This window comes from Gnatocerus cornutus, chromosome 3 (genome assembly GCF_029298725.1).
Source record: "Gnatocerus cornutus isolate USDA-ARS CGAHR chromosome 3, icGnaCorn1.1, whole genome shotgun sequence".
Classification (NCBI taxonomy): domain Eukaryota; kingdom Metazoa; phylum Arthropoda; class Insecta; order Coleoptera; family Tenebrionidae; genus Gnatocerus; species Gnatocerus cornutus.
In genome coordinates this window covers 13,048,156-13,071,845 of record NC_142235.1, presented here as the reverse complement: position 1 = coordinate 13,071,845, position 23,690 = coordinate 13,048,156, and the positions used below count along the sequence as shown (strand labels likewise).

Below are 23,690 nucleotides of genomic sequence, written 5' to 3'. Positions count from 1 at the left end.
CTTATATCCATACCATGAATAATACATAAAAGCGCGGGTTTTATGCTTTCGAAAACACTTAAATTTTTGATGGAGTATGGAACTTGAAATCTTCCAGGTCCGGATCAAATTAAAGTGTAACGTATAATTACCACCTCGTGGGTCCATGGGCCATGGTACTTTTTCATGGTAGGGTCACTATTGTTGCGCGGTATTATGCACGGCCGCGCCATCGATTGTTACAGATTTCTGAACCGTAGAAGGAAAATTGTGTTCATTCGTGTGTTGACCACTAAGTGTGAAGGTGATGGTGGTGGTCTAGTTGGCGCGGTTTTGAAGAAAAGAGTGCGTTGAGACCCAAAAGGCAAAACGAGTAAGTTTTTTTTTTATTACTATCATTATTATTATTATTTTAATTTTTGGCGCCAAATTTGTTTTTTTTTTTTTCTCTTTAATTTTCTCCAGTCATTACGTAAATGACGGTTTTCTCTCATCGAGCTTCCAGGACTTTCCCAATAAATAATTCACGTGTTATTAGAAGAATATGAGCGACAATCGATGAGTTCAAATATTAATCCAATTAATTTTTCACATTGTGATGTGCATTCGGCGGGGTCATCGTGACAATGGGTCATCTCTGTCAACCCTGTCATTACGCGAAATTACATGATTTAATCGTTCCGCTGTGACAGTTCCATAGAGAAATGCAAGTTCACTGACACTGAATACAATTATTGACTTTAGAAAAATTGAGCGTAATTATCGTACTTACCTTTCCAATATTTTGTGGCTATTGGGGAGGTTGAAGGGGTGATTCACCCTGCATTTGTTCGAAGAATAATGACACGGTGGAAAGAAATGTACGGGGTGGTCAACGTACGATAGGAGGTGGCGTGGTGTTGGGTAATTCCTAATTTTACATCTTCGACCAATAAGATATTAGACTGATTAGAGAGATTTGATCTTTGATGTTGGCAGCGGCCCTTAAAAAGTCCGTTGGTAGCCCTACTACTTTTTCGACCATTCAGAATAAGATTAATTTTTTGATGTTGGCAACAGCCCTTTAAGTTACAATTGTGATGGTAGAATTCCAAAAACTTGTTACCAACACAAATTTGGTGGTATCTAGGTCTAATGATAAGTTTACTACTTCTTCGACCAATCACAAATAAGACTGACTGGGGAAATTCGATTTTTGATGTTGACAGCAGCCCTTAAAATTATAAGTGTGTTGGTAGCCCTGCCATCGCAATCCTCGTTGTACAATCCCAAAAACTTGTTACCAACACACATTTGGTAACTTGTTTCAACGATAAATGTACTTCTTCAACTAATCAAATGTACGTCTGATTGGTGACATTTGATCTTTGATGTTGGCAATGACCCTTAAAATTACAATTGTGATGGTAGCCCCGTCGTCACTCTTCTCGTGGTACAATTGCAAAAATATGTTGCCAACATAAATTTGGTACTTAATTTTAACGATAAGTTTACTAATTTTTCGACTAATTAGAAACCAGACTGATTGGTGACATTTAATCTATGATGTTGGCGCAGCCCTTAAAATTACAAGTGTGTTGGCAGCCCTGCCGTCACGGTTCTCGAACAATCCCAAAAACATGTTACCAACCAAATTCGGTAGCTAGTTTCAACGATAAGGCTTAAACAATTGCCTCTTTAAAGATCACCGTTCCGCTGTGTATTTTATAATTTAATTAGGGAAAGCGAAAGTCTGTCGAAATTTGGTTTCCATTTCATTGTAAACAATGTCAAGAAGTGGCTAAAAGCCGGGAAGTGTCGCAACACTGATGAATCTTTCAATGGACTTAGCACCGTTCATAATTTATTAGGTTGGCAGCATCGGTGTCAATAATTAAATTCTTGGTATAACCTGAACGAAACATTAAAATTTAATGGAGGATTAAAAATAGATCTCATTCTTATTAAATGAGATGTAATTCCAGTCATCGAAGAAATTGATGATTAACTGCAATAGAGAGCTGTGTTTTCACACGTCATTTATTATCCACGTAATTTTATCTCTTTCCACTATGTGTAGTCTATAAAAACAAATTGTGGGCGTTAAATTGACATTTATAAGTTACCTTGTAAACAAACAACAAACCAACATTTTTTGCTCGCTACTGTAATACCACGTAGACATATCGTTTGACACCTCGTAACTTGACTTTTCAGATAAAAAACGGACACAATTTTCAAAATTTTTGTCCTGTTAATACTTTTTTTCTAATTTTGGTAGCCGCTTTGAATATTTAAGAAAAACAAAAGTGTTGCGTGACAGTCATATCGTGTGATTGCAGGTCATGCAATTTAGACGTATGTCGGTGTCTTAGTCGAAAACTGTCAAATTTCTCAAATATTTAGTTTTCATAGGTCAAATGTGCTGCGATGGTGTTAGCTACGATATGTATTTTTTTCTCAAAGCCAACTGCGAATACGAATTTAACGTCAATTATTCCCCCCGCCTATAAATCAAAGCTCAATGAGATCAAGCTTTGTTAAAATGATTATTACTGTTATATAGCGTTGCAAATCATTCGGTTGACATTTAATGCGAAGTACTAATTTACTGCAGTGCGTATTTTAGGTCAAGGCGGTTTTTTCTTTCGATAAAAATCAGATTTATCGAGGCTTTCTTCCCTTTCGTGCCAACTTCAGACACTAAATTTGGCATGTGAGGTCACGTGATGTCGATAATGTCATAACGAGTTTGAAAAATTGGCTTTCGCGCCAAAACCGCCACGGGTGAAGTCCCCAAAATGTCACTTTCAGTGATAAACCCCCTATTAAGGTCGCTTCTTATCACGTGATCGCACGTCACAACATGGCGCTCTAATCTAACCTAAATCTTCGAAAAAGCAGTATTGTCTTCCCCGAAAATAATGAATCAGCGTTCCGCGTCGTTTCTTGACGTTTTAATGTGGATTTTACACCAGAAATCTGATAAGATACCATCTTACATTGCATTTCTCTTGAAACGTCTACACGCACTGAAAGGTCATTTACAGTATGACCACTGTCAAAGGTCATTTTCCCCGAAAACCGTCAAAATTTCACCATAAAAGCGAAAGTGCGCGGAAACACGGAAAGAAACGCTCTATAATCACGGATGGCTATGCACCCGACCGGAAACAGCGCTATCCACGGCCGCCCTGATCCGAGTTCCAAGGTAAAACAAAAAACAAATGAGTCACGATTTGTATGGACTTATGCAAATCAAAGTTAGTTCAACCCCTTGCCCAAGGTCAAACTGTATTTCTGAAAATTTATAAATTTTCATAGCGGCGCCGGGCGTCGCGGCGGCTATTATTGACGTGGTAAGACCTCGGGTCACTGTATAAAGGGGTCAAATGACCCCTTGGAGTTCTTGCGTGATTATACATCCGCAGCAGCAATGACCGGAAGTGGTCGACCAGGTGTTTGTTTGGCGGTATTGCGGGGAAGTACAGGCGAGGAACGGATTGGACCACACACGCAATGAGGTTTTGATTGGTAAACTAATTAGATTTTTGCACGGGTTGGCTGGCGATAACATCGGAATAACGGTAATGGCGGACGTATATTGTTGGCAAAACCGGGGATGTTTGGGGGTACAGGGGGTAAACAAGCACCTTTCCGTACGAGACAGTTTTGAAAGTATTCAAACTGAAAGGTTTTACCCCTGACTGTACGTATTTTTGTCTAATTTCCGGCAGTAAATTGGTTAATTCCACACATAGATCTGCAATTACGTGTTGTTTATTCAAATTTATGTAAACAAGCGAGCCGGAAACAATAATTCTAGTTTTTTTTATATTCAAATTGTTCTAATTCTAAGGAATTTTGATTTATGTTGGTGAAACGAAAATTCCCTAGATTTAAGGGAATCCCTCGCAATCACACTATTTTGTTTTACAGATCCCGTCTTCACGATGCTGTTCCTCTACCCAATCTTCTTCATCCTCCCCGCGATGGCCTCTGCCCGCGCCGACTGCTCCAAAGAGGCCTATGGAGAATGCATCCGTATAGCCGACCCTTTGGTAAAACAGCCCCATTTGATTTTCCCCGACAACATGGACGACATCGACTTGGTGTGTCGGACATGGAACAAATTCGTCGATTGCTTGAAGTACTATACAGATAACTGTTTTACCGAGCAACAGAGACGCCAGTTTAACAAAGCCGTGGAAAACCCCATTGAAAGTGTCCACCAGATGTGCATGCAGCCGAGCTACCAAAAAGAGTACCTCCAGTACGCTCCGTGCATCAAAAGTACCATCACAGAACCCATCCATTGTGGGTCCCATTATAACCTTCTGGTTGATCAAGTCGCACAAGGGGAAATCATCTCCAAGTCCACGTTGTGTTGGTACGACTGGTTTCCATCAAAGTGTGGTACTACTGTTTTGTTTCAGCTCCCACGATCGGTTTAAACAGTGCGTTTTGAAGGAAACAAGAAGGCTGTGTGATCGGGGAGTCCCCGATGGCCCGGCGCTGCGATTTGCGAGTCATCTAATCGAGAAAGCGTTGAGTTTCTTGCAGGATCAGTGTTTCAACTACATGTAAATCCCCTAGAGTTAGTAATTTCGCGTTTTTACCATTGGTATTTCAGTCCGAACTCTGGGGACTGCACCAGTGACTCCCAAACCTTCTCTGATCCTCTGACAGTTTCGACATCCTCCAGCGAAGTCTACCCATGGACCACCGTCCATGACGTGGCGGCCAAAGAAATCCTTCCATCACGTGTGACTCCCCCGAAGTTGCCCACCACCACGTCATGGCTCCCATCGTCAACTCTCCCCGTCCAGAACTCGGTAATCTCCCGGTAAACACCACAGCGTCTCTAACTAAAAAATTACAGGAAACTTCCTCTTCACAAATGTTGGGTGCTCGAACACGTCCGGCCTCTTTTGGTCGTGCTAGCAGTTGGCCCGATACCCCCAGCTCTCCTTCAATTGGCAACACTGTACAAATGTACTCAGAAGTACCAACTTCTTCGTCGCGACCTGATTGGTCGGTGATGACCAGTTGGACTCCTCAACGACCAATCGACAGTGATAAAGGAACCACGTGGTATCCCGCCGCTGGTTCCCAATTGGGTAACGAAGTTGACGAGCCTAATCAGCAAGGGTTGACCAAACCGAGAAATGGAGGTTTTTCCGTTCACGGATTGGTCGGATTAACCATCATGGCGGTTATCATGGCGGCGTTTTGTTAGGTTATACAGCAATATTTATTTTAATCAGCACTAGTCAGATACCAAATAGTCGGGATGTAATTTTTAATAAAGTAACTATTATTTTCTGAAAAAGTTTGTTTTTTGAGGTTGGTAAAACAGGGAGCAGTCAAAACAAAAGATTACAACCACGTTTTCTTCCGTCAACTTTTCCGAATCACTGTGTATATTATGTACAACAGCTGTGGTTATGCAACCAATTATTCAAAAGATTCAGTTGTGATTTATATCTGCAATCACCAATACGTCAAACTATTTTTTTTAAATATAAATATATTTTGCAATATTATGTAAATTTTTCTTTTGAAATGAGTGACTTCACACATCTTTTAATTCCTCTAACAAAAAAACTAATATTTGTGGCTATTTATTGTAGATATTTTTTAGAAAATTTGCTGATTTTGAATTTCCCGCAATCCCCCGCTTCGATTTCTGTTGCCAACCGCGTCGAAATTCCCTGCAGGCTCAATGAACCATAGACCACAGCTGATTTCGCTACCTGTCAAATATAATTTACAAATTCTAGTGAATATTTTCTAAAAATCCAACAGTATAAGGTGTTCAACAAGCTAACGGGAGCCACCAGGGTAAGTTCAACCCCCTAATTCCCTAGAATCTCCCCACAAAGCCCATCATAGTCACCGTTAGAAAACCCCAAAAAACTGACGTTGAATCGAAACCGTTATTTACGTAATCGAAAGAGTAAACTGCCGATCGACCTTCGCCCCCTTTGTGTCTACACATGTAGTTATCTATAATCGCTCAGTGTCAGTCTTGTTTCAGCTGTGAAAGTGGTAACATGTCGCACTACAGTGACGCCGAGGATTCCATAGACATCATTGACCTGGGGCTCCGAAAGCGGAGGGCATGGGACCCAGAGACCGAGTCCATCACTTCGGAGATCAAAGAGTTGTTGGAAGACGATGTCAACTCTTTGGTGGAGGAGGACTGCATTGGCTGTCCCCTTCCGTCGACTCCTGAAGATGAGAACTTGCTGGACTCGGAGATGAGCGACGTCTTGAAGGCGGCCGTTCTAGGTACAGGTAGAGTAGTTTAGTTTTTTATTTATTTTTGCGGTTGGCGGGCGTTGGGAACCGAACGCGGTGTTGTGTATAATTGATTTTTTTGAGTCGCGGTGTAAGAAACCTTGAAGTTTTCAAATTGAAATTTCTTTGCTATTGTTATGGAAATTGAAGGTGGTTGCCACGAATACTAATACTAATCGCGACCGCGCGAAATTCGAATCCTTTTCACGTGCTCATCATATCTAATTGTAATTTAATTGGCAGCCTTACATTCGCCAAAGCGGGGACGGAATTGGAAGCAATTCCACTCATGATTAGAATTAAATTAACCAAATTCATTATGAGTGTGGTGGATACTTCTTTTCCGAAACTCGATGATGAGCGAGCGCAGCGAGCTCCCCACGCCTTCTAATCATTTTTTTTTTATTTTTCCACTTCTGTTGAGAAAAATCGACTCTTTTGTTCTTCTTTTTCCACAGGCGATGAATTGGACATCACAGCTTTGGCTCACAACGCGGCCAGTCAAGCCGAACATGTCGTTCGAAAAATGATTCAAGCGGGTTGGTCTGTCTGCCACTTCCGGAATTTACCAGCTTGGTTGCAAGACAATGATTTTCTTATATTCGGACATCGACCGCCGTTGCCGAGCTTCCGGGCCTGTTTTAAGAGCATCTTCAGGCTTCACACGGAGACGGCGAATATCTGGACGCATCTGCTTGGATGCGTCGCTTTCATAGGTGAGGGGAAAGGTTGAGGAGTTGACCTTGTCTTGTGGTTTCATGGACTGATAAGGGAGTTGTCGGAAAGTGACGTTCTTATCAGTTACTAAAGTAACTTTTTAAATCAAAATACGCGGTATATCGAGACGGATTTATTCAAAACATAATATAAAAAGTTGTTTGTGTTGGAAGTACGAGCAGATAAACTTTTATCGAATATGTAAATTAATATCCTGTCATTACTAAATCGAATAATCACATTACATATTTGAATGGCGGTCTAATATGTCGCAAACTTTAAACTTTTTCTTATCGAAACGTCGAGTGATAAAAAATATATAAAACACTTGAAATGGGTCAAAGTTTTTAGCGAGCGATATTTTTTATCGCGGATTAATGTGATATCTGCTGGAAATTGTCCCACATTCGAGTACTTTCCTAAATCAAATTTAAGCCGAGAAGACTTAAAACTTGGTTCAGATCAATGGAAATGTGGAGAATCTTTAATATTGTAGTGAATTTGTCTCATTTACGTCATTGAGTTACCTAAATTCTAACTAGTTTTAACCTGCTAAGAGCGTGGGACTTTATAGTCTACAAAACTGTTGGTAACACTGCCTGTCAGTTTGACACATTGACAGCAGAGCTACCAACACAAAACTGCCACTGTGCAAGCGTAACTTTTCTGTCTATCTGCAGCCATCGCCATTTTCTTTCTGATGCGACCAACAATCGAAATCGAGCTCCAGGAGAAGATCGTGTTCGGCGCCTTCTTCGCCGGCGCTATAATCTGCCTCGGAATGTCCTTCATGTTCCACACAGTGAATTGCCACTCTCAATTCATCGGCAAATTGTTCTCAAAATTGGATTACTGCGGCATCGCCATGTTGATAATGGGTTCTTTCGTTCCATGGGTGTACTACGGGTTTTACTGCCACTTCAGACCCAAAGTAGTCTACTTGTCGGTGGTGTGCGCCTTGGGTATCACCAGCATCATGGTCAGCTTGTGGGACAAATTCTCAGAGTCCGGTTGGAGACCATTCCGGGCCGCCGTCTTCATGACTTTTGGGCTTAGTGGGATAGTACCAGCAATCCATTATGGTATCGTCGAAGGATGGTTTAATAAAGTCAGTCAGAAGTCGCTGGGATGGTTGATTTTAATGGGGTTGTTGTACATCATGGGGGCGATATTGTACGCGTTGAGAGTTCCAGAGAGGTGGTTCCCCGGGAAGTTCGATATTTGGCTACATTCACATCAGATCTTTCATGTTTTTGTATTAGGGGGCGCTTTTGTGCACTACCATGGCATCTCGGAGATGGCGATGTACAGGGTGACGATAGGGCAATGCGAGATGCCCGATATACCCATTTATTAACCAAAGAGCTTCGAATTTCAGTTTAATAAATCCATGCAAATCAAATGATTTGTGCTTTATGTTATGTGATTCGTTGTTAATTGTTGGTGTAAGATACAGCACAAGTCAATGGACAGTGCGAATAAGACTCGACACCTTTTTTTTTTCTAAGTGTAACGGAAGCTTTTGATAAGGCTTAGTATACATGTCTAAATATTGCGATAACGATAAAATATATATTTTGCTAAGATCATCAAAATTTTTGAGAAGGGTATATCGTGTAAGTGTAACATTATATCAATTGTAAAAGAGAACGGACGTTTAGGTATATTTTTTGGGTGTTTTATCTGTACTTACTCTACACTCTGTCTTAAAAACTTTTTCGTTCCCTTGTGCCATACACGATAAAAATTGGTAAAATCTGTAGTTTTTTTTCCTCTCTGTTACAATGGTCGGTTCTTTTGTGATAATTTAAAGTAGATCTATATTTATTCTATTTTTAGTAAATTTGTTGTAGATGATTGTTTTCAAATATTAAAGAATGTAATGTTAAACATGGAAAAATATATCATGTGGTGACCACCCCGTTTTTCATTCGAAAATTTGCGTGTCCTTTACTTTTCCTACAACAGATTTACCAAGGAGAAACTTTAAAAATCTACAGGATCTGAAGGGCATTAGTTACCAGTGACGGCCAGAATTTTTTGCTCGCAACTGTACTTTTAACAATTACAAAACTGATAAAAAAATTACAGAATCTGCTTACGTCTCCACAATTTATATCAATTCTTGTTAAACTTGTAAGAATTGCTGGAATTTGAAAAAATCAATAGTATTGTGTAAATCGGACCAATCGCAGAGCTTCATTTCAAATCTGGCGCCTAAAAAAATCCGTTAGAAGTTTATAGTGTGAAGTAGGACGAAAGATGGGGCTGCCGCTATATCTCGCTACCGCTAGGCGCGCCTTTTTGGGATATAAGAATGTGGTGATAACAGTTCGTTATCGCTTCTCGGCCTTATGGCTAAGATCAAAGTGTAGTATCTGTTCTTATCAGCTTAATATCTGATACGCCCCGCATGCGGGGCCAGTATATTAAACTGATTTTTGGAAATTGACGGAGGCTAGGGGCTTGCTCCACCTCCGTCGCGGGTTGGCCCGGCATTGCAGTACAGCATTAATCAAACACTTTAGATGAGAAAGTTCCCCTAAGAGGGCCGGGATTAAATTTGGAAGGTTTGAAACTTTGCTAAAACTTTCCCCCACAATTGTGAGATACCGCTGCGATCGCTGCAAATGCCACGTGAATGATTCTAATGATTCTGATTGGCCGAACTGGTTGCTAGGAGCATTGAGTCGTTATGGTTGTTACAAACTTACAAACTGCGCAGACAAATGTGTGGTGTTGTCACATTATCATTCTCCAAAACGTTCAAATCAGTTGTAAATCCGAGCCCAAGAATTGATTTAACACTAATTGAAGCCAGAGGACATCAATTTTCTACATTACGTACATCAGGTCCAGGTACCATCATCAGCTATAAAGAATAAACAAACTGAACTGTTTTCATCAGGATTGAACAAGTTCTCCATTGACAAAATATCGAAGATAATATGCCAGGAAAGAAAGGTAAACTAAAATAATGATTCCCTAAACCGAGTTAACACATTCAATTATCTAGGAATAAACAAGAGATTCTCTTGTCCAGATGAACAGGCACAAAATGGAAGGATGAACGCTCAAAATAAAGGACAATGTAAAGTTTTGAGATGTGGACTTATACATAGATGGATAGACCAGAGTTCTAGCGAAAAATCGCCAAGAAGAATGAATAACGAAACCGATAATCAATCAACAGGAAGAAACTGGAAAATGTTATCTGTGAATGGATCACACCGGGGGAAAACTAATCGTTTGCAAGATTGGCTGTTCCCAACATACATAAAACTATTCAAGAACATCAGTTAAAGTGCAGTGTACGTACTACTAAGAAATAAAAATTACAACAGCGATTTTTGGGTTATTTGATCTTAAGTGAAACTACAATAAAAATAATAGTAATACTAATCGTAATTCAATTTTAATTCTCCCCACAAACACTTTGGCGCTAGTGTTTTCATTCCGCCTACTACACCGTACTTACTCATCTAAAGTGTTTGATTTATGCAGTACAGTCGGGAACGGCCCACCTAAAATAATCAAACATAATTCCATGATCGAGTTTTCACAATTTCCCTATTTAATTGGGGTTCCTCGATTACAAATTACGAACGAAGAATATGAAAACTTTTATTTGATATTTTATTTGAGGAATTTTACTGTAAACCGGAGCCTAAAACCCAAAACAGTTTTGAATCCCAGAAACAGGAACATCTTTTTCGTTTCATTTTAATGTTGGTAACACTTCCATACCCGAAATCCGAAATTTTCACTTTTTAAGTGATCTAGAGCTCTAGATTTTTAACCAGCCACCTTGATCTTCAAACCAGTCTTGACCTTCATCATACCACGGCCGTTAACCCAAAACAAATGAAGAAACAATTTAGTTGTTTTGCACCTGCCGACTTGACCAACACGTTTTGTCATGAAAAGTGCACTTTTCGCGTTGTTTCTGTCCTTGGCCCTCACACTTTGCTCTTCGAAGTGTCTTCAAAATGTCTTCACCTTCCAAAATATCTTCAATCCGTCGAGATCCAGAGGCGCCCCACGTCTGGAGAAGATCGTCTGCAGCAACATAAGCGCGGACGTGGAGCTGGAGTACAATTATGAAGTTCAGCCCTTCAAGCAAGAACTGAAGATAGAAAGATCTCTTATTCCGAAGTTGCGATCGAATTCTTCGTTGTCGAAGTTTACGAATATAAGTTCTTTGGAGGTGGCGGGTGTTGGAGTGGAGGAGGTAGAATCTGGGGCTTTTACCGGGTTGGTAGCATTGCGGCAATTGGTTCTTAGTGACAACAAAATCTCGGTGATTCCCGCTGAAGTTTTCTCCAATTTGAAAACTTTAGAAGTGTTACTCCTCACCAACAACAGAATCGCAAGGATTCAAGATAAAAGCTTCACAGGACTTGAAAAGTTGGCAGTACTGTATTTGGACAGAAATCAGTTGGTAACTCTCCAAGCCAACGTATTCAACGAACTGAAATCATTAGAAGAACTAACAATCTCAGAAAACCCTCTCGTGGAATTTTCCCCATCGAATTTTTCAAGTTTGAAAGCCATCGTCGCCACCTCAACGTCTCTAAAATCTCTAGATATCAATTTTACACGGTCCCTCAACATGGCTGATTTTTCAAAAAGCCAACTAGGGGAATTTAACTTTGCCAAATTATCTCCACAGCGTCTCCTCCAACTTGAACGGAACCACCTCACCTCTGTCTCCAACTGGGAGGATTTAGACTGTGACCGCGTCTTACTCGACCACAACCGACTTCCATCATTTCAAGTCCCAGAGAACGTCATTGAACTCCGACTCAGTCACAATCTAATTACCATTTTCGAAATGCCACGACGAGACACTAAGCTACGCGAACTCGACCTCTCGTTTAATAAAATTACAAAGATTGAAGCACTTCGGGGATTCCCGGAGTTGGAAGTTCTCGATTTGAGACACAACGAGATTGTGATTTTGAAAGAAGAAATTTTCGGGGGTTCACCGAGGCTACGAAAACTATACTTGGCGAACAACAGAATTGATGCAATAGAAGGGGGTGCTTTTGAAGGGCTGAGTAATTTAGATCACTTGGATATTTCAGGGAACAACTTGAAGGAAATAAAATCCCCGGTTTTATCGGAATTGAGGATTACAACTGTGGTGGTTGGTAACACTGTTATAGAGTGGGAGTATGTGAAGTACCTGATTAGTCATTGCGAAGATTTGGCACTTCAGCTGGATCAGGAATTTTGGAGTTGCAAGGATACCAACTCTGAGAAAATTAAGTATGTTACGAAATACAATGTAGGGAATGTCACGTGTCACTTTAGTACCAATAAAAGCGAGTAGAAAGGGGTGTTTTTGTTTGTAGACAGTGTGACCAACGGAAGTAATTCTGAAATTTGAATTTCGCGCCAAAGTGTTGAAAAATGTGATGTAAAGGGGATATTTTTTAAAACCACAGCTGTTGGCTTAATATTCCCCAATAAATAATGTTTAAATATAACGGAAACTAAACCGCTATATTCTATGATTTACAGCGATCTGTTTTACCAACCTGCCGGCATTTGTAACTGTCAAAAGCAGGCAGGCATGGACTTGTTCAAACTTGTTTATTTATTTATTTAGTCCATTTCCTGGTCTACTTTTTAGTTTTTTCGTGTTTTCATGACAGAAATCCGTTTTTTTGTCGTTTTGACTTCAACAGAATCAAGTTTCAGCTTGTTGAAGCAATTGCAAGTTTGTGAGAATTGATTTTCAATTGTTACAATGTTGTGCAATTTTGGCTCATGTTGTACAATATTACCCAATTAGAGCAAATTCACTCTTGAGTCCTGAAACTGCGTTCTGGGTCGTCTAATAAATGAAAACCTTAAAGTTCCCAATAAAATTTATTAGAAAAGATTACACTAATTTAATGTTGCTTCCTTCTGAAGCTGCACCCCTCCGTCAATCGAGCTTTGCCTCCAGTCGATGTGCAGAGTATAGTCGAACATCCTTTGCAGGGTACAGCTGATTGGGCATGGGAGAAAATTGTTGAAATCGCATAACAACCGGGACATTTCACATCCATGAAGTAACTGTTGGGGTGCTGAACCAACCTCTTCAGTTTATGGGACCGCTTCTGCTTCTCAGCAGAAGGGTGCAATAAGTCGACCGCCAACGGCATCTGTAAACATACAGAAAGTGAGCAAAAAACGGCGAAAAAACAAGCGCAAACGATGCAGGGACGTTCATTAATCAATTTTCACTCATTACTTACTTTGTTAACACGTTTTTGCACTAGGAAACTTTGATTTTAGTTGAACACGCACGTGGTGCTTTCGGTGATCAACCATGTAAAGGAAAGTGACAGGTGACAACCACGATTGCCTGAACATGGCGGCGACAACCTTAAAACGCGAAAGTAACCAAACTAAAATTTCACAAAATCGGGTTTTCTACCCCGAAATCCCACTTGATAGTAAATTGACTCATCATTTTTCATTTGTTTTCACTCATTACGTCGGTTTTTTAGCTTTGATTTGCTACCAGCAAAAACCAACGAGCATAGATGGCGTCCGTGTCGTTTTAATCATTTCAAATTCCACTACACTTGTGCAATCAAACTTTAAAATATAGAAATATTTATTTATAGTAGATATAAAAAGCGGGGGCGTCTCCCCTCAAAGCCCCAATTCTTTAATCAAATTCCCCGCAATCACAAGCTTCTGTATTTCACTAGTCCCCTCGTAAATCTCGGTGATCCTCGCATCTCTATAGTGGCGCTCCGCCGGCATATCTGAAACATATCTACAAAAACACTCGCCCCCGTTCTTTCCGCCAACTCACCCCATTCCCCCCAAAATCTGTATACACTGGTGGCTCAAAAAAGTCGCTGCTTCGCTCGCAGCCAACTTCGCCATTGCAGCCTCTTTGGTGTAATTTTTTTTGTTGTCTTTGAGCCACGCCGCCCGCCACGTCAACAGTCTCGCCGCCTCCAGTTGAAGCGCCATTTCCGCCAATTTATTTTGGATGGTTTGGAGTTTGAGGAGCGGTTTTCCGAAAGCGAGTCTTTTGGAGGCGTATTCACCCGCCACCTCTAGAGAAGCCTGAGCGATGCCTAGAGCTTGGGAGGCGATTCCGATTCGTCCAGCGTCGAGAGTCATCATGGCGATTTTGAACCCTAAACCTGGTTCGCCTAGGAGGTTGGTTTTGGGTACTTTGCAGTCTTCGAAAATGAGGGAGCATGTGGAGGAGCCGCGTATTCCTAGTTTGTCTTCTTTTTTGCCGAGCTCCAGGCCTTTGGTGGGCTTAGGGACAATCACAGCCGAGATACCTGCGTAGCATAGCATAGTATACTATAGCATAGCTAACATAGCTTGCATAGCTAGCATAGCCAGCATAGCTAGCATAGTCAGCATACCTAACATAGCCAGCATAGCCAGCATAGCTAGCATAGTCAGCATACCTAACATAGCCAGCATAGGTAGCAAACCATATAGCCTGTCGCCGAATGTTTACCTTTGTGCTTCATACTTTTGTCGGTGGTGGCTAACACCACAGCCGCCTCGCTCTCGTACCCGTTTGTGATCCAGGCTTTGGTCCCATTTAGCACCCAATGCGCCCCATCGTCCTTTGCCGTCGTGGAGGCGGCGCCGGCGTCTGAACCATTCCCAGGCTCGCTCAAAGCAAAGCAGCCAACCTACAACACTCATCGTAACCAAAATCCCTAAATTCAACCAGCCAAACCTTGACCCCTGTCGTAAAAGGGGTAATAAACTCTTCTTTTTGAGCCTCACTCCCAAATTGCAGCACCGGACCTAAATACAACGAATTATTAACGGACATAATAACACCAGTGCTGGCACACCCTCTGGAAATCTCCTCCATCGCAATTGCGTATGCGAGGTAATCTAAACCTGTGCCCCCGTACTTTTCGGGGACTGAAACGGCCATGAGGCCAAGCTCCCCCATTTTTTTTATTTGGTCTTTGGGGTACAGGTGCTCTTTGTCGATTTTGGCAGCGATAGGTTTGAGCTCGTTTTCAGCAAAGTCTCGGCAGGTTTTCTGGAGCATTTGGTGGGTTTCTGAGAGGGCAGACAGCGAGGCTATGCCCCTGGCGCCCACACGGCGAGCTACAAAAAAATCTTATGCTAGCTGGACAAAAAGTGAGAGGTTTTACTATTTTTGGGCAGGAACCTGGTGAACAGAGCCATGGTGGACGATGAACTTTGGTCAATTTAAATTAAAGTTTGTTTATTGGCAGATTCAAGGTTAGCTGTCAAAGTGACAGGTGACAGCTCGGAAAAGGTGACCCCAATTAAATTAATTCCCCATAAAATCACCCCCTACAGCCCTTCTTTTCTTAAATTTACGCGTTTTGGAAATTTTCCTTTCATTTCCATATTAGAAAGATTTTTTTATGATCATTTACCCCGAGTCGGTAACACAGATTCCATTCAAGATGTCAACAAACAGACATAACCTCACTTTCTCCCCAGTGTAAATTCGTCTATAAATGTGATTTTGTGCCCCCAGAATGTCGTTCAAGAAGGGTGTGGACCCCAAAGTCTTCCGCGCGATTCAAAATGTGGACATGCATCAACTTTCCGAGTGCTCAGAGCAGGAAATCCGCCCGGTTTTACCCTGTTTGGTGCGAATGGGGCTCATTTCACCTCTGGACACCTCTAAGAAGTGTACGAACATGAAAGTAGACATCCTGACGATAGTTTCTGGAATGGAACTGGTGAACTCCATCGTGGCGCTTCTCTCCATTGATTTCCATCGTCTGGAAACTGAAGTTAAAAAGGAGCAACAGTTGAGACAGAAGGGGGTTGCTCTGCAGAACGATTCTATCCTCATTGGTAACTTATCCAACACTAGCATGGCGTTGGAGTACGAGCGTAGCGACATGACGCGGCGTCTGAGCATACTTTTGGGCGAGTTATTGTATGTACAGTCTCAGATACAAGACAGTGAAAGCTCGGAGACGTCGTCTTATATAAAACCCTCGGAGTTATTCGACAATGACATTTTCGCAGAGGAATTATCAGATATAATTTGCATAGCTCTAGCTGAACTCCCGATAACTCTCAATATTCTGAACATAACTGAGACTCTCCTGCACTTACATAACGGTCCTGCTATAATCTGCAGGATTGTGGCCAATTTCCCGGACTGTTTCCGGGAAGTCTGCACGTACCTCATCCAAAGCGGGGAAAAACAAGAAGAGACCCGCCTGAGCACAGTGCGAGCTTCCACGATTTCTTTGCTCTGTAAAATGAACCCATCTCAGGCTCTGAGCATACGCAGCAAATGCGTGGAGTTGTGCAGAATGCCGGCGTTGGCGATAACCTTATCGTTGGAACACAACCAGGGCGGGGACGAAGACGGGGACATGGTGGCCTTCATCTCAGGGCTCCTCCTTGGAAACGACCAAACGATAAGGTAAGACTCCACCTCCTTCGTTCATTCTTGACCGTCATTGGTCGTTTCAGGAACTGGATCGCCCTCTTCATCCGCACTGGTCAGAAAAAGAAAGGCGAGATCTCTAGCACTGCCCTCCAGCAACTCCGCGATGAGCTCCTCCGCCGCCTTCAAATCATCATCAACTCGTCGGCTGAAGGGCAGCTCCTCGACAGTCAAGTTGTACAAGCTTCCGCCCTACTTCGCCTTTATTGTGCTCTCCGTGGCATCGCCGCTATTAAATTCCAAGAGGAAGAAGTTAATCTCATCGTCAAACTCCTGACTTCGCACCCAAGCCCCACCCCTTCAGGCGTCCGCTTCGTTTCTATTGGTCTCTGCATGTTGATTGCTTGCCCCTCCCTTATCTCGCTCCAAGAGCACGAACGCCGCAGTATCGAATGGGTCCAGTGGCTAGTGCGGGAAGAAGCCTACTTCGAGTCTGCCAGTGGCGTCACTGCGAGTTTTGGCGAGATGTTGCTGCTGATGGCTATCCATTTTCATAGTAACCAATTGAGTGCGATTTGCGACCTTGTGTGTGCCACCCTCGGGATGAAAATACCGATAAGACATAATAATATGACGAGAATGAAGCAGGTTTTCACCCAGGAGATCTTCACGGAGCAAGTTGTGACAGCTCATGCGGTGAAAGTCCCTGTCACTAATTGTCTGAGCGCGAATATGATGGGGTTCTTACCCATACATTGCATCCATCAGTTGTTGAAGTCGAGGGCGTTTGCTAAGCACAATGTTAATATAAAGAATTGGATTTACAAGCAGATCTGCACGAGTGTGAGTCCTCTTCATCCTGTCTTACCAATGCTGGTGGAAGTCTATGTAAATAGTGTGATAATGCCAACGTCGAAGAACACCGACACCAACAAGCCACTGACTGAGAACGAGATTCGGAGAGTTTTCCAGAGTTCGATATTTGGGCAGTATTTCGACCACAAACAATCGATTTTTAATATGGACTTTGATCTGAGCTCCGAGAGCCAAGACGTGGTGGTAGACAACAGTAGTCTAACTCCTCAGCTGCTGCTTCTCTACTACTTATTGCTGTATGAAGACTGTCGATTGTCCAACGCCCACATCCTCGCGTCTTTCAACAGGAAGATAAAGATATACAGTCCTGAGTTTATGTCGGAGCTACCAATCAAATATCTCCTTCACCACGCGCAAAAGGACCAAAGCTCCTACTCTGGTCTTTTCGGTCCTCTCCTGAAACTCCTAGCAACCCATTTCCCGCACCTCACATTAGTAGAAGATTGGCTCGACGACATGTCTATCAAAACCGAATACAAACCCATCCATATCACCGAGCTCATGGTCGTGGAAGCCTTCACCGAAATCGACTCCAACCCATCAAAATGCGCCAAACTCATGCAAAAACTCCTCATACAAGAAGCCATCGACATCTGGCCCTTCGCTGAGATCTTCACCCAATTCGCGCGAAACATCCTCGCAGATACAGTCCCCCGTTACCTGCAGGACCTCTACAAAGACGTGTGGTTACGCCTTAACACAGTTTTACCGCGCCGGCTGTGGGTCCTAACAGTCAAGAACTTGGTCGATGATTTCTTAAACTTGACGCGGATTGACGTCGCGGAAGATCCGTTACAGGTAGGATCCGGCTCTACGGACCAGAATGTAATACCATTTTACAGATAATGAGGTGCGATGAGAGGGTTTTCCGGTGCGCCCCTTTGTATGCCGTCGTTTTGAGGGTGCTGCGGGCCAGTCTAGCGTCGTCGCGGAGCCAGCTGATGCAGCATTTACAGGCCAATCCGAGGCTGGATCACACTGGGCAGGTTTTGAATGAGAGCGATCGGGAGGAGATGTGCAGGGCCACCATCGCAGCACAGGTAATTTTCAGGGTTTTCTCACATTAAATAGCCCCCATGACCTGTTATGATTGTTTGACCAGTGTTAAGATCCGCTGATCCGTTAATCGCGTATCCGGTGAACTGTTTTTTTTTCAAAAATACCCGAAAAATTAACGAAAATCTATAGAAATGAAGTCCTTTCTTCGCTAAAAGAGCCTCCCATTGAATAACCTGCGTCTGTTTCGTAGAAAAACTCAATTTTTGGATAATTTTGGACAATTCGCCGCCACTTTAGCCACATCTGTCACGTAACCATCTCCACTGCCAACTCTGAAGTTTTAACTTAACCTCAAAATGTTTTGTTTTCGTTTCACTTCTTGCGGCGATTTAGAGTGACTCAGGCTGCAGAATGCATCGCAAGCACCGCCGCTCCGACAGCCCCCACCGCTCCAAGCGACGCCGCTCGCGGTCCCCTCGTAAGATCGAAGACTACGCCCCCGACCTCGCCCGTTTCCTGGAAGACCAAGCCAATGTTAAAAACCCGCGGGACTTCTGGAGGTTCTACGACAAGTACCGGGTGATTCAGGGGGCTAAAAATGCCGACCGCAACAAAATCCTTAATGTGGTCTTTTCTACTGACTTTGAGACTCTTTTTGATAAGTTGCCAGTGATGGATCGCCATGGAGAGCGGGTACGAATCAGTCGTGACGACTTTAGGAGTTTCCTCGTGGCTGTACGGGTCTACCAAGACTTCCAGCAGAAGAGTAAGTTTGCCAAGTTGAAGAAACTTCGGGGGGCTCAGGGAGAACTCCCGATAGCTCAGTACAAAAAAGAGATTATCGAGAAGTTGAAGGAGTGTCGAGTCATGTTGATTGCTGGAGACACCGGTTGTGGTAAAAGTACGCAAGTACCGCAGTATATTCTAGACGCTGGACACGAGAAAATCGTTTGTACGCAACCAAGGAGGATCGCGTGTGTCTCGTTGGCTAAACGAGTGGCCCATGAGACTCTCACTGACTATAAGAGCACAGTGGGGTACCAGATCCGGTTCGAAAAGACCAAAAGAGCCGACACGAGGATCATCTTCATGACTGAGGGGCTGTTGTTAAGACAGGCATCGGAGGAAGAGACTCTCAATTCGTACGACGTCATCATCTTGGATGAGGTGCATGAGAGACATCTCCACGGGGACTTCCTCGTTGGTATCATGAAATGCATGCTCTACAAGCGGCAGGACTTTAAGTTGATACTCATGTCGGCGACTATCAATTTGGAGCTCTTTACCAGCTATTTCGCTAAGGAGAAAGTCCAGGTGGTGAAAGTCCCAGGGCGCCTGTACCCCATCGAGATCAACTACAAACCGATTATCAAAGACCCCTACGAGCGAAAACGGGAGAAACTTGATTGTACTCCTTACCTGCAGATCATTCAGATGATTGATGAGAAGTTCCAACTGCACCAAAAAGGGGATCTTCTTATCTTCCTCAATGGGTATAGTGAAATTTCGACACTAGCAGACGCGGTGACTGAGTATAGTCAGTACAAGAAAAACTGGATCGTACTCCAGCTCCACAGCAGTCTCTCCCTGGAGGAACAAGACAAAGTTTTTGACTACCCCCCGGAAGGAGTCCGGAAGTGCATCATCAGTACGAATATTGCGGAGACCTCGGTGACGATAGACGGCGTTCGTTTCGTCATCGACTCCGGAAAAGTCAACAGAATGACCTACCATACCAACGGAGGAGTCAACAAGCTCTCCGAAACGAGCATCTCTCAAGACAGTGCCAAGCAGAGGGCAGGTCGTGCCGGACGCACAGGTCCAGGGATCTGCTACAGACTTTACTCCGAAGAAGACCTCAGGAACTTCGACCCTTTCACTCCTGCGGAAATCCACTTGGTGCCTCTAGACTCCCTCCTCCTCCACATGATTTCTTTGGGGCTCACCGACTTGAAGCACTTCCCTTTCCTCGAAAAACCCAGCGAGAAGAGCATCGAAGAAGGGATCGAAAAGTTGAAGTTCACAGGAGCTCTACAACTCCAAGTTGATTGTTTGAGCCTCACCCCATTGGGAGACGCCCTGGGGCAGCTTCCAGTGGACTTAAGCATCGGGAAGATGTTGGTGTTGTCCACAGTCTTCGGGAACGTCAACGCGGTGCTTGCCTTGGCCGCGTTATTAAGCATCCAGAGCCCTCTTACTCAAACAGCGTATCGAAACTCAGAGGCTCAAGACCTTAGGAAGAACATGGACTCGAACCACGGGGACCCCATCTCGCTCCTAAACTACTACAAGGAGTGGTTGTCGGTAAAACAGAGCTCTGTCCCAGTATCCCGGCACCACAAAACCGAATCATCCAAAATCTGGGCTCGGAAAAGATGCTTAGAAGAGCAGAGGTTCTACGAGGCGACGAAGCTCTTGGAACAGTTCCGAGACATCCTCGATGAAGCTAACCTTCTCTCTAAGGGGGCCACAGCTGAGTTGTCTTCAGGAGAACGTGCGATTCGCCACGGTGAACTTAAACAACTCAAGTCGATGCGCTACAATCTGAAGAACGAGAAGAAAGTAGAAAGGAAGCAGCTCAAGTATCAGATCTACACGGAGAATGAAGAAGAGGACAAAGCGGATCTCAGAGACGTGGAGTTTCGGATCACGAACGACTTCAGAAGACTCCAGAAGTTGCTCACCGAAGCTTCCGCTGATAGTTACAAGGACTTGGTGATGTTGAAGTTGATCCTCACGAGTGGATTGTACCCCCAAATTGCCGTCGAAGATGAGTTCAACTCGAGTAAGACAGTCTCGGAGCGGTTGTACCACACTAAGAACAAGAACTACGTGTTTTTGCGGCCGATGAGTTTCTTCGCGACAAATCCAGAGGTGTTGGAGTTGCACAATGACGATATTGAGGTACCTCCAAGTGGGTACTTCAGTAAGCGCCCGATTAGCAAAAAACACCAAATCCTAGTGTACCAGACTATTCTAGAGACGAAGAAAGTCTACTTGGTCAACACCATGAGGATGCCGGCGCTGCAAACTCTACTCCTCTTCGGGAAGTCCGTCGGAAGCAACTGGACTTTGACTAAGTTCGTCGTCGATGACTTCCTCCTCATGGACGTTCCGTACTATGGCCAAGGCAAAGCCCTCCTTATGCGCGCTCTCAAACTCCGCACGAAATGGAAGCGGGAACTCGAAGCAAAACTCCACGACCCCACTCAAGAGATCAACAAAAAAGAGATTTTCTACTTTATCGACGATTTGGTCAACTTTATGAACACTGAAGTTAGTTACAACGTGAAGCGACTTCTCCCTGCCGATTTAAAAGAGATCTACACCGAGCACGGGGGCGGAGTTCCCGACACCGAACGTAACCCTTTCGACGCCTCATTCAAGATAACCGCCAATCACGAGCTAGGAGGCGTTAACGTAACCGAGAACTTCACCTATGGGTGTCTCCTGCAAGAGGAGTGGGCGTGTAATATTGAGGAGCGAGTCACGACCACGCCTTTCACCTGTCAGTACTGCCAACAGACGAAATTAGGAGAATCACCTTTTAAGATTATCCAACATGAGGAGTTCTGTCGACCGACCATCTCTAGAGTTGAGGAGGAGGTTAAGGTTGTGGTTAAACCAAACTCAAAGGCGTATCATTGCGAAAAGTGTGGAAAAGACTTAATGTTGACACCCGTGGAGATTTTAAAGCACAAGAAGGCGTGCAGCAGTGTTTAGTTTTATTAAGTTAAGGGGCGGTGTATATAAAATTGGGGCGGAGTTTATCGAATTCGGGGGTGGTGTTACGTATGCTTTAAAATGAACTAATTCCAGGAAAGTGCCGCTGTTCAGATGTTGTTGGAGACGTGCATCGAAACAGAAGACGATCGACGAATCGGGGGGCAGCAATGGGCGCTGCAAGAAGTGCGGTCGTTGGTGTGTAGTTACTTGCATCAGGTCTTCATCGCGGATACTATGTTGGCAAAACTGGTCCACTTTCAGGTGGGTTTATTAATTAATAAAAAACAGTGTTTTTTTTGTCTATTTATGGTTTGTATACAATTTTTTTGCGGTTTAGGGTTACCCCAGCGAGCTGATCGACGTCATCGTCAAAGGAGTACCTTCGATGCACATTTGTCTGGACTTCTTGCAAGAGTTGATGCAGCAGCCGAGTCTAAACAAGCAGACGTTCGCCATCCAGCTCCTCTCACACCTCTGCATCCAATATGCGCTGCCCAAAAGTCTGAATCTGTGTGTCGTCGCCTTGAATCTTCTATACGCTCTCCTCGGAAGTAAGTTTCCGCTCGCGTGTAAAAAACCGATTTTACACTCTTGTTACACAATTTCCAGGTTTATCAAGCAGCCAACGCGTCAAACTCTTCAAGCCGATTCTTCCAGCTCTTGTACGGATCAGCGAGGCATTCCCACCGCTTGTCGATGACATCGTCAACTTGATGATGCAACTAGCCCGAATTTGCGAGTCCCAAGCGTCGCTGGCGTCGCATTTCGACGCTCATCTCGGTAAAGGACTGGAAGTGTCAGCTCAGGAGAGCAAAGAACTTTGTGATTTGGTGCAACAGACGTTCAGTGACATTCTGGATAAGGCTGTGTTCAAATCGAAGATTTATAAACAAGAATAAATTATTTAAGGACGAGACCGTCTTTTGTTTTTATGTAGGTGTAAACGGGCGCTTTGCTGCGTTTGGACCAGGCTTCAGTCTCTCTCTTACTGAGAATGTCTTCAGGGGACACAGCGACTGCTCTGAACTTGTCTTCATCCTCATCGCTCAAGGGGGCTGTTGTTTTAACTCGAGCTGGAGGTTCTGTGGAGGTTTTTGATTCAAGTTTGATAAAATGGGGAGAGTTGCGAAGAAGTCTGATGCCCCCTTTCCGCCGCTTTGGCTTCATATATCCGTTTTTCGTTTCAGTCAGTTTGTACATTTTATCCAAGGTTTTAGAGAGGTGCTTTGCGACGTGGGTACGAAATTCTGGGGTTACACGAAACAGGTTGAACTGCTCGTCTTCGTCTTTGCTGCGACGGAGCGACGGAAGGTTCTCACATGGGGGCTCAACGGGGTCTGCAATTTTGAGGTTAGGTCAAAGGTGGGGTTATGATCGTGTTTTACCTTCTTTTTTAGTGAACATGGAGTCTTTGATAAAGTGGGGGTCCGCGGCTTCGCGGAACTTGGATAAATCTTCGTCTTCGGAGCTATCAGACGACATTTTACAGTTTGCTTGAGAGAGTTTTGCTTAGATGAAGGAGTTTTGAGGTTAGGTGTCGGTAATACAGGTCGCGACTTTAGATAGATTTGAATTTCAGCTTGTTTTTCACTAAAAATTGAGGCTTTGGTGAATTGTGGAACCTTCGCTACTTCGAAGTTAGATAGATCTTCGTCTTTATGATCATTAGAGTATGTTTATTTCGGAATTTCGAAAATTTATTTGAGGTTAGATGTCGGTATTACAGGTCGCG

General features: G+C 43.5%; 9 protein-coding genes and 1 non-coding gene across 11 annotated transcripts; 7 read left to right on the top strand and 3 right to left on the bottom strand.

Moving 5' to 3' along the window:
* Nucleotides 1–263: 263 nt before the first annotated feature.
* Nucleotides 264–5,290, top strand: LOC148177129 (uncharacterized). The gene is made up of 5 exons (XM_088032353.1): nucleotides 264–352; nucleotides 3,898–4,348; nucleotides 4,395–4,541; nucleotides 4,592–4,793; nucleotides 4,841–5,290. The coding sequence occupies exons 2-5, from the start codon at nucleotides 3,912–3,914 to the stop codon at nucleotides 5,195–5,197; spliced, it is 1,143 nt and encodes a 380-aa protein (XP_087888479.1). The 5' UTR covers nucleotides 264–352; nucleotides 3,898–3,911; the 3' UTR covers nucleotides 5,198–5,290.
* Nucleotides 5,291–5,672: 382 nt separating this feature from the next.
* On the top strand, nucleotides 5,673–8,896 carry AdipoR (adiponectin receptor). 2 transcript variants are annotated; one of them, XM_088032352.1, is made up of 4 exons: nucleotides 5,673–5,802; nucleotides 5,999–6,252; nucleotides 6,720–6,977; nucleotides 7,659–8,896. In XM_088032352.1, exons 2-4 carry the CDS (start codon nucleotides 6,015–6,017, stop codon nucleotides 8,333–8,335), a joined length of 1,173 nt encoding a protein of 390 aa, XP_087888478.1. In that variant the 5' UTR covers nucleotides 5,673–5,802; nucleotides 5,999–6,014; the 3' UTR covers nucleotides 8,336–8,896. The 2 variants fall into 2 exon arrangements, with proteins under 2 accessions (XP_087888478.1, XP_087888477.1); XM_088032351.1 differs by having other exon boundaries at nucleotides 5,674–5,802; nucleotides 5,999–6,258.
* Nucleotides 8,897–9,316: 420 nt separating this feature from the next.
* On the top strand, nucleotides 9,317–9,503 carry LOC148177127 (U2 spliceosomal RNA). The gene has a single exon (XR_015769874.1). It is a non-coding gene; the product is annotated as a U2 spliceosomal RNA (small nuclear RNA).
* LOC148177126 (uncharacterized) lies at nucleotides 9,323–10,325 on the top strand. Its single transcript, XM_088032562.1, has 2 exons — nucleotides 9,323–9,942; nucleotides 9,995–10,325. Exons 1-2 carry the CDS (start codon nucleotides 9,927–9,929, stop codon nucleotides 10,279–10,281), a joined length of 303 nt encoding a protein of 100 aa, XP_087888688.1. The 5' UTR covers nucleotides 9,323–9,926; the 3' UTR covers nucleotides 10,282–10,325.
* Nucleotides 10,326–10,740: 415 nt separating this feature from the next.
* Nucleotides 10,741–12,320, top strand: LOC148177125 (uncharacterized). Its single transcript, XM_088032193.1, has one exon. The coding sequence runs from the start codon at nucleotides 10,898–10,900 to the stop codon at nucleotides 12,311–12,313; it is 1,416 nt and encodes a 471-aa protein (XP_087888319.1). The 5' UTR covers nucleotides 10,741–10,897; the 3' UTR covers nucleotides 12,314–12,320.
* Nucleotides 12,321–12,836: 516 nt separating this feature from the next.
* Nucleotides 12,837–13,343, bottom strand: RpS27 (ribosomal protein S27). Its single transcript, XM_088032504.1, has 2 exons — nucleotides 13,227–13,343; nucleotides 12,837–13,133 (listed from the first exon to the last, which is right to left on the bottom strand). The coding sequence occupies exon 2, from the start codon at nucleotides 13,131–13,133 to the stop codon at nucleotides 12,879–12,881; it is 255 nt and encodes an 84-aa protein (XP_087888630.1). The 5' UTR covers nucleotides 13,227–13,343; the 3' UTR covers nucleotides 12,837–12,878.
* A 230-nt stretch (nucleotides 13,344–13,573) lies between these two features.
* Nucleotides 13,574–15,262, bottom strand: Arc42 (Activator-recruited cofactor subunit 42). The gene is made up of 5 exons (XM_088032499.1): nucleotides 15,129–15,262; nucleotides 14,696–15,081; nucleotides 14,468–14,648; nucleotides 13,796–14,282; nucleotides 13,574–13,756 (listed from the first exon to the last, which is right to left on the bottom strand). Exons 1-5 carry the CDS (start codon nucleotides 15,160–15,162, stop codon nucleotides 13,630–13,632), a joined length of 1,215 nt encoding a protein of 404 aa, XP_087888625.1. The 5' UTR covers nucleotides 15,163–15,262; the 3' UTR covers nucleotides 13,574–13,629.
* Nucleotides 15,240–22,872, top strand: IntS2 (integrator complex subunit 2). Its single transcript, XM_088032496.1, has 7 exons — nucleotides 15,240–15,256; nucleotides 15,485–16,393; nucleotides 16,444–18,031; nucleotides 18,076–18,273; nucleotides 22,052–22,219; nucleotides 22,296–22,509; nucleotides 22,568–22,872. Exons 2-7 carry the CDS (start codon nucleotides 15,486–15,488, stop codon nucleotides 22,855–22,857), a joined length of 3,366 nt encoding a protein of 1,121 aa, XP_087888622.1. The 5' UTR covers nucleotides 15,240–15,256; nucleotide 15,485; the 3' UTR covers nucleotides 22,858–22,872.
* Nucleotides 18,318–22,059, top strand: LOC148177122 (putative ATP-dependent RNA helicase DHX34). Its single transcript, XM_088032497.1, has one exon. The coding sequence runs from the start codon at nucleotides 18,644–18,646 to the stop codon at nucleotides 21,953–21,955; it is 3,312 nt and encodes a 1,103-aa protein (XP_087888623.1). The 5' UTR covers nucleotides 18,318–18,643; the 3' UTR covers nucleotides 21,956–22,059.
* Nucleotides 22,859–23,535, bottom strand: LOC148177120 (uncharacterized). The gene is made up of 2 exons (XM_088032501.1): nucleotides 23,344–23,535; nucleotides 22,859–23,295 (listed from the first exon to the last, which is right to left on the bottom strand). The coding sequence occupies exons 1-2, from the start codon at nucleotides 23,438–23,440 to the stop codon at nucleotides 22,859–22,861; spliced, it is 534 nt and encodes a 177-aa protein (XP_087888627.1). The 5' UTR covers nucleotides 23,441–23,535.
* Nucleotides 23,536–23,690: the final 155 nt, after the last annotated feature.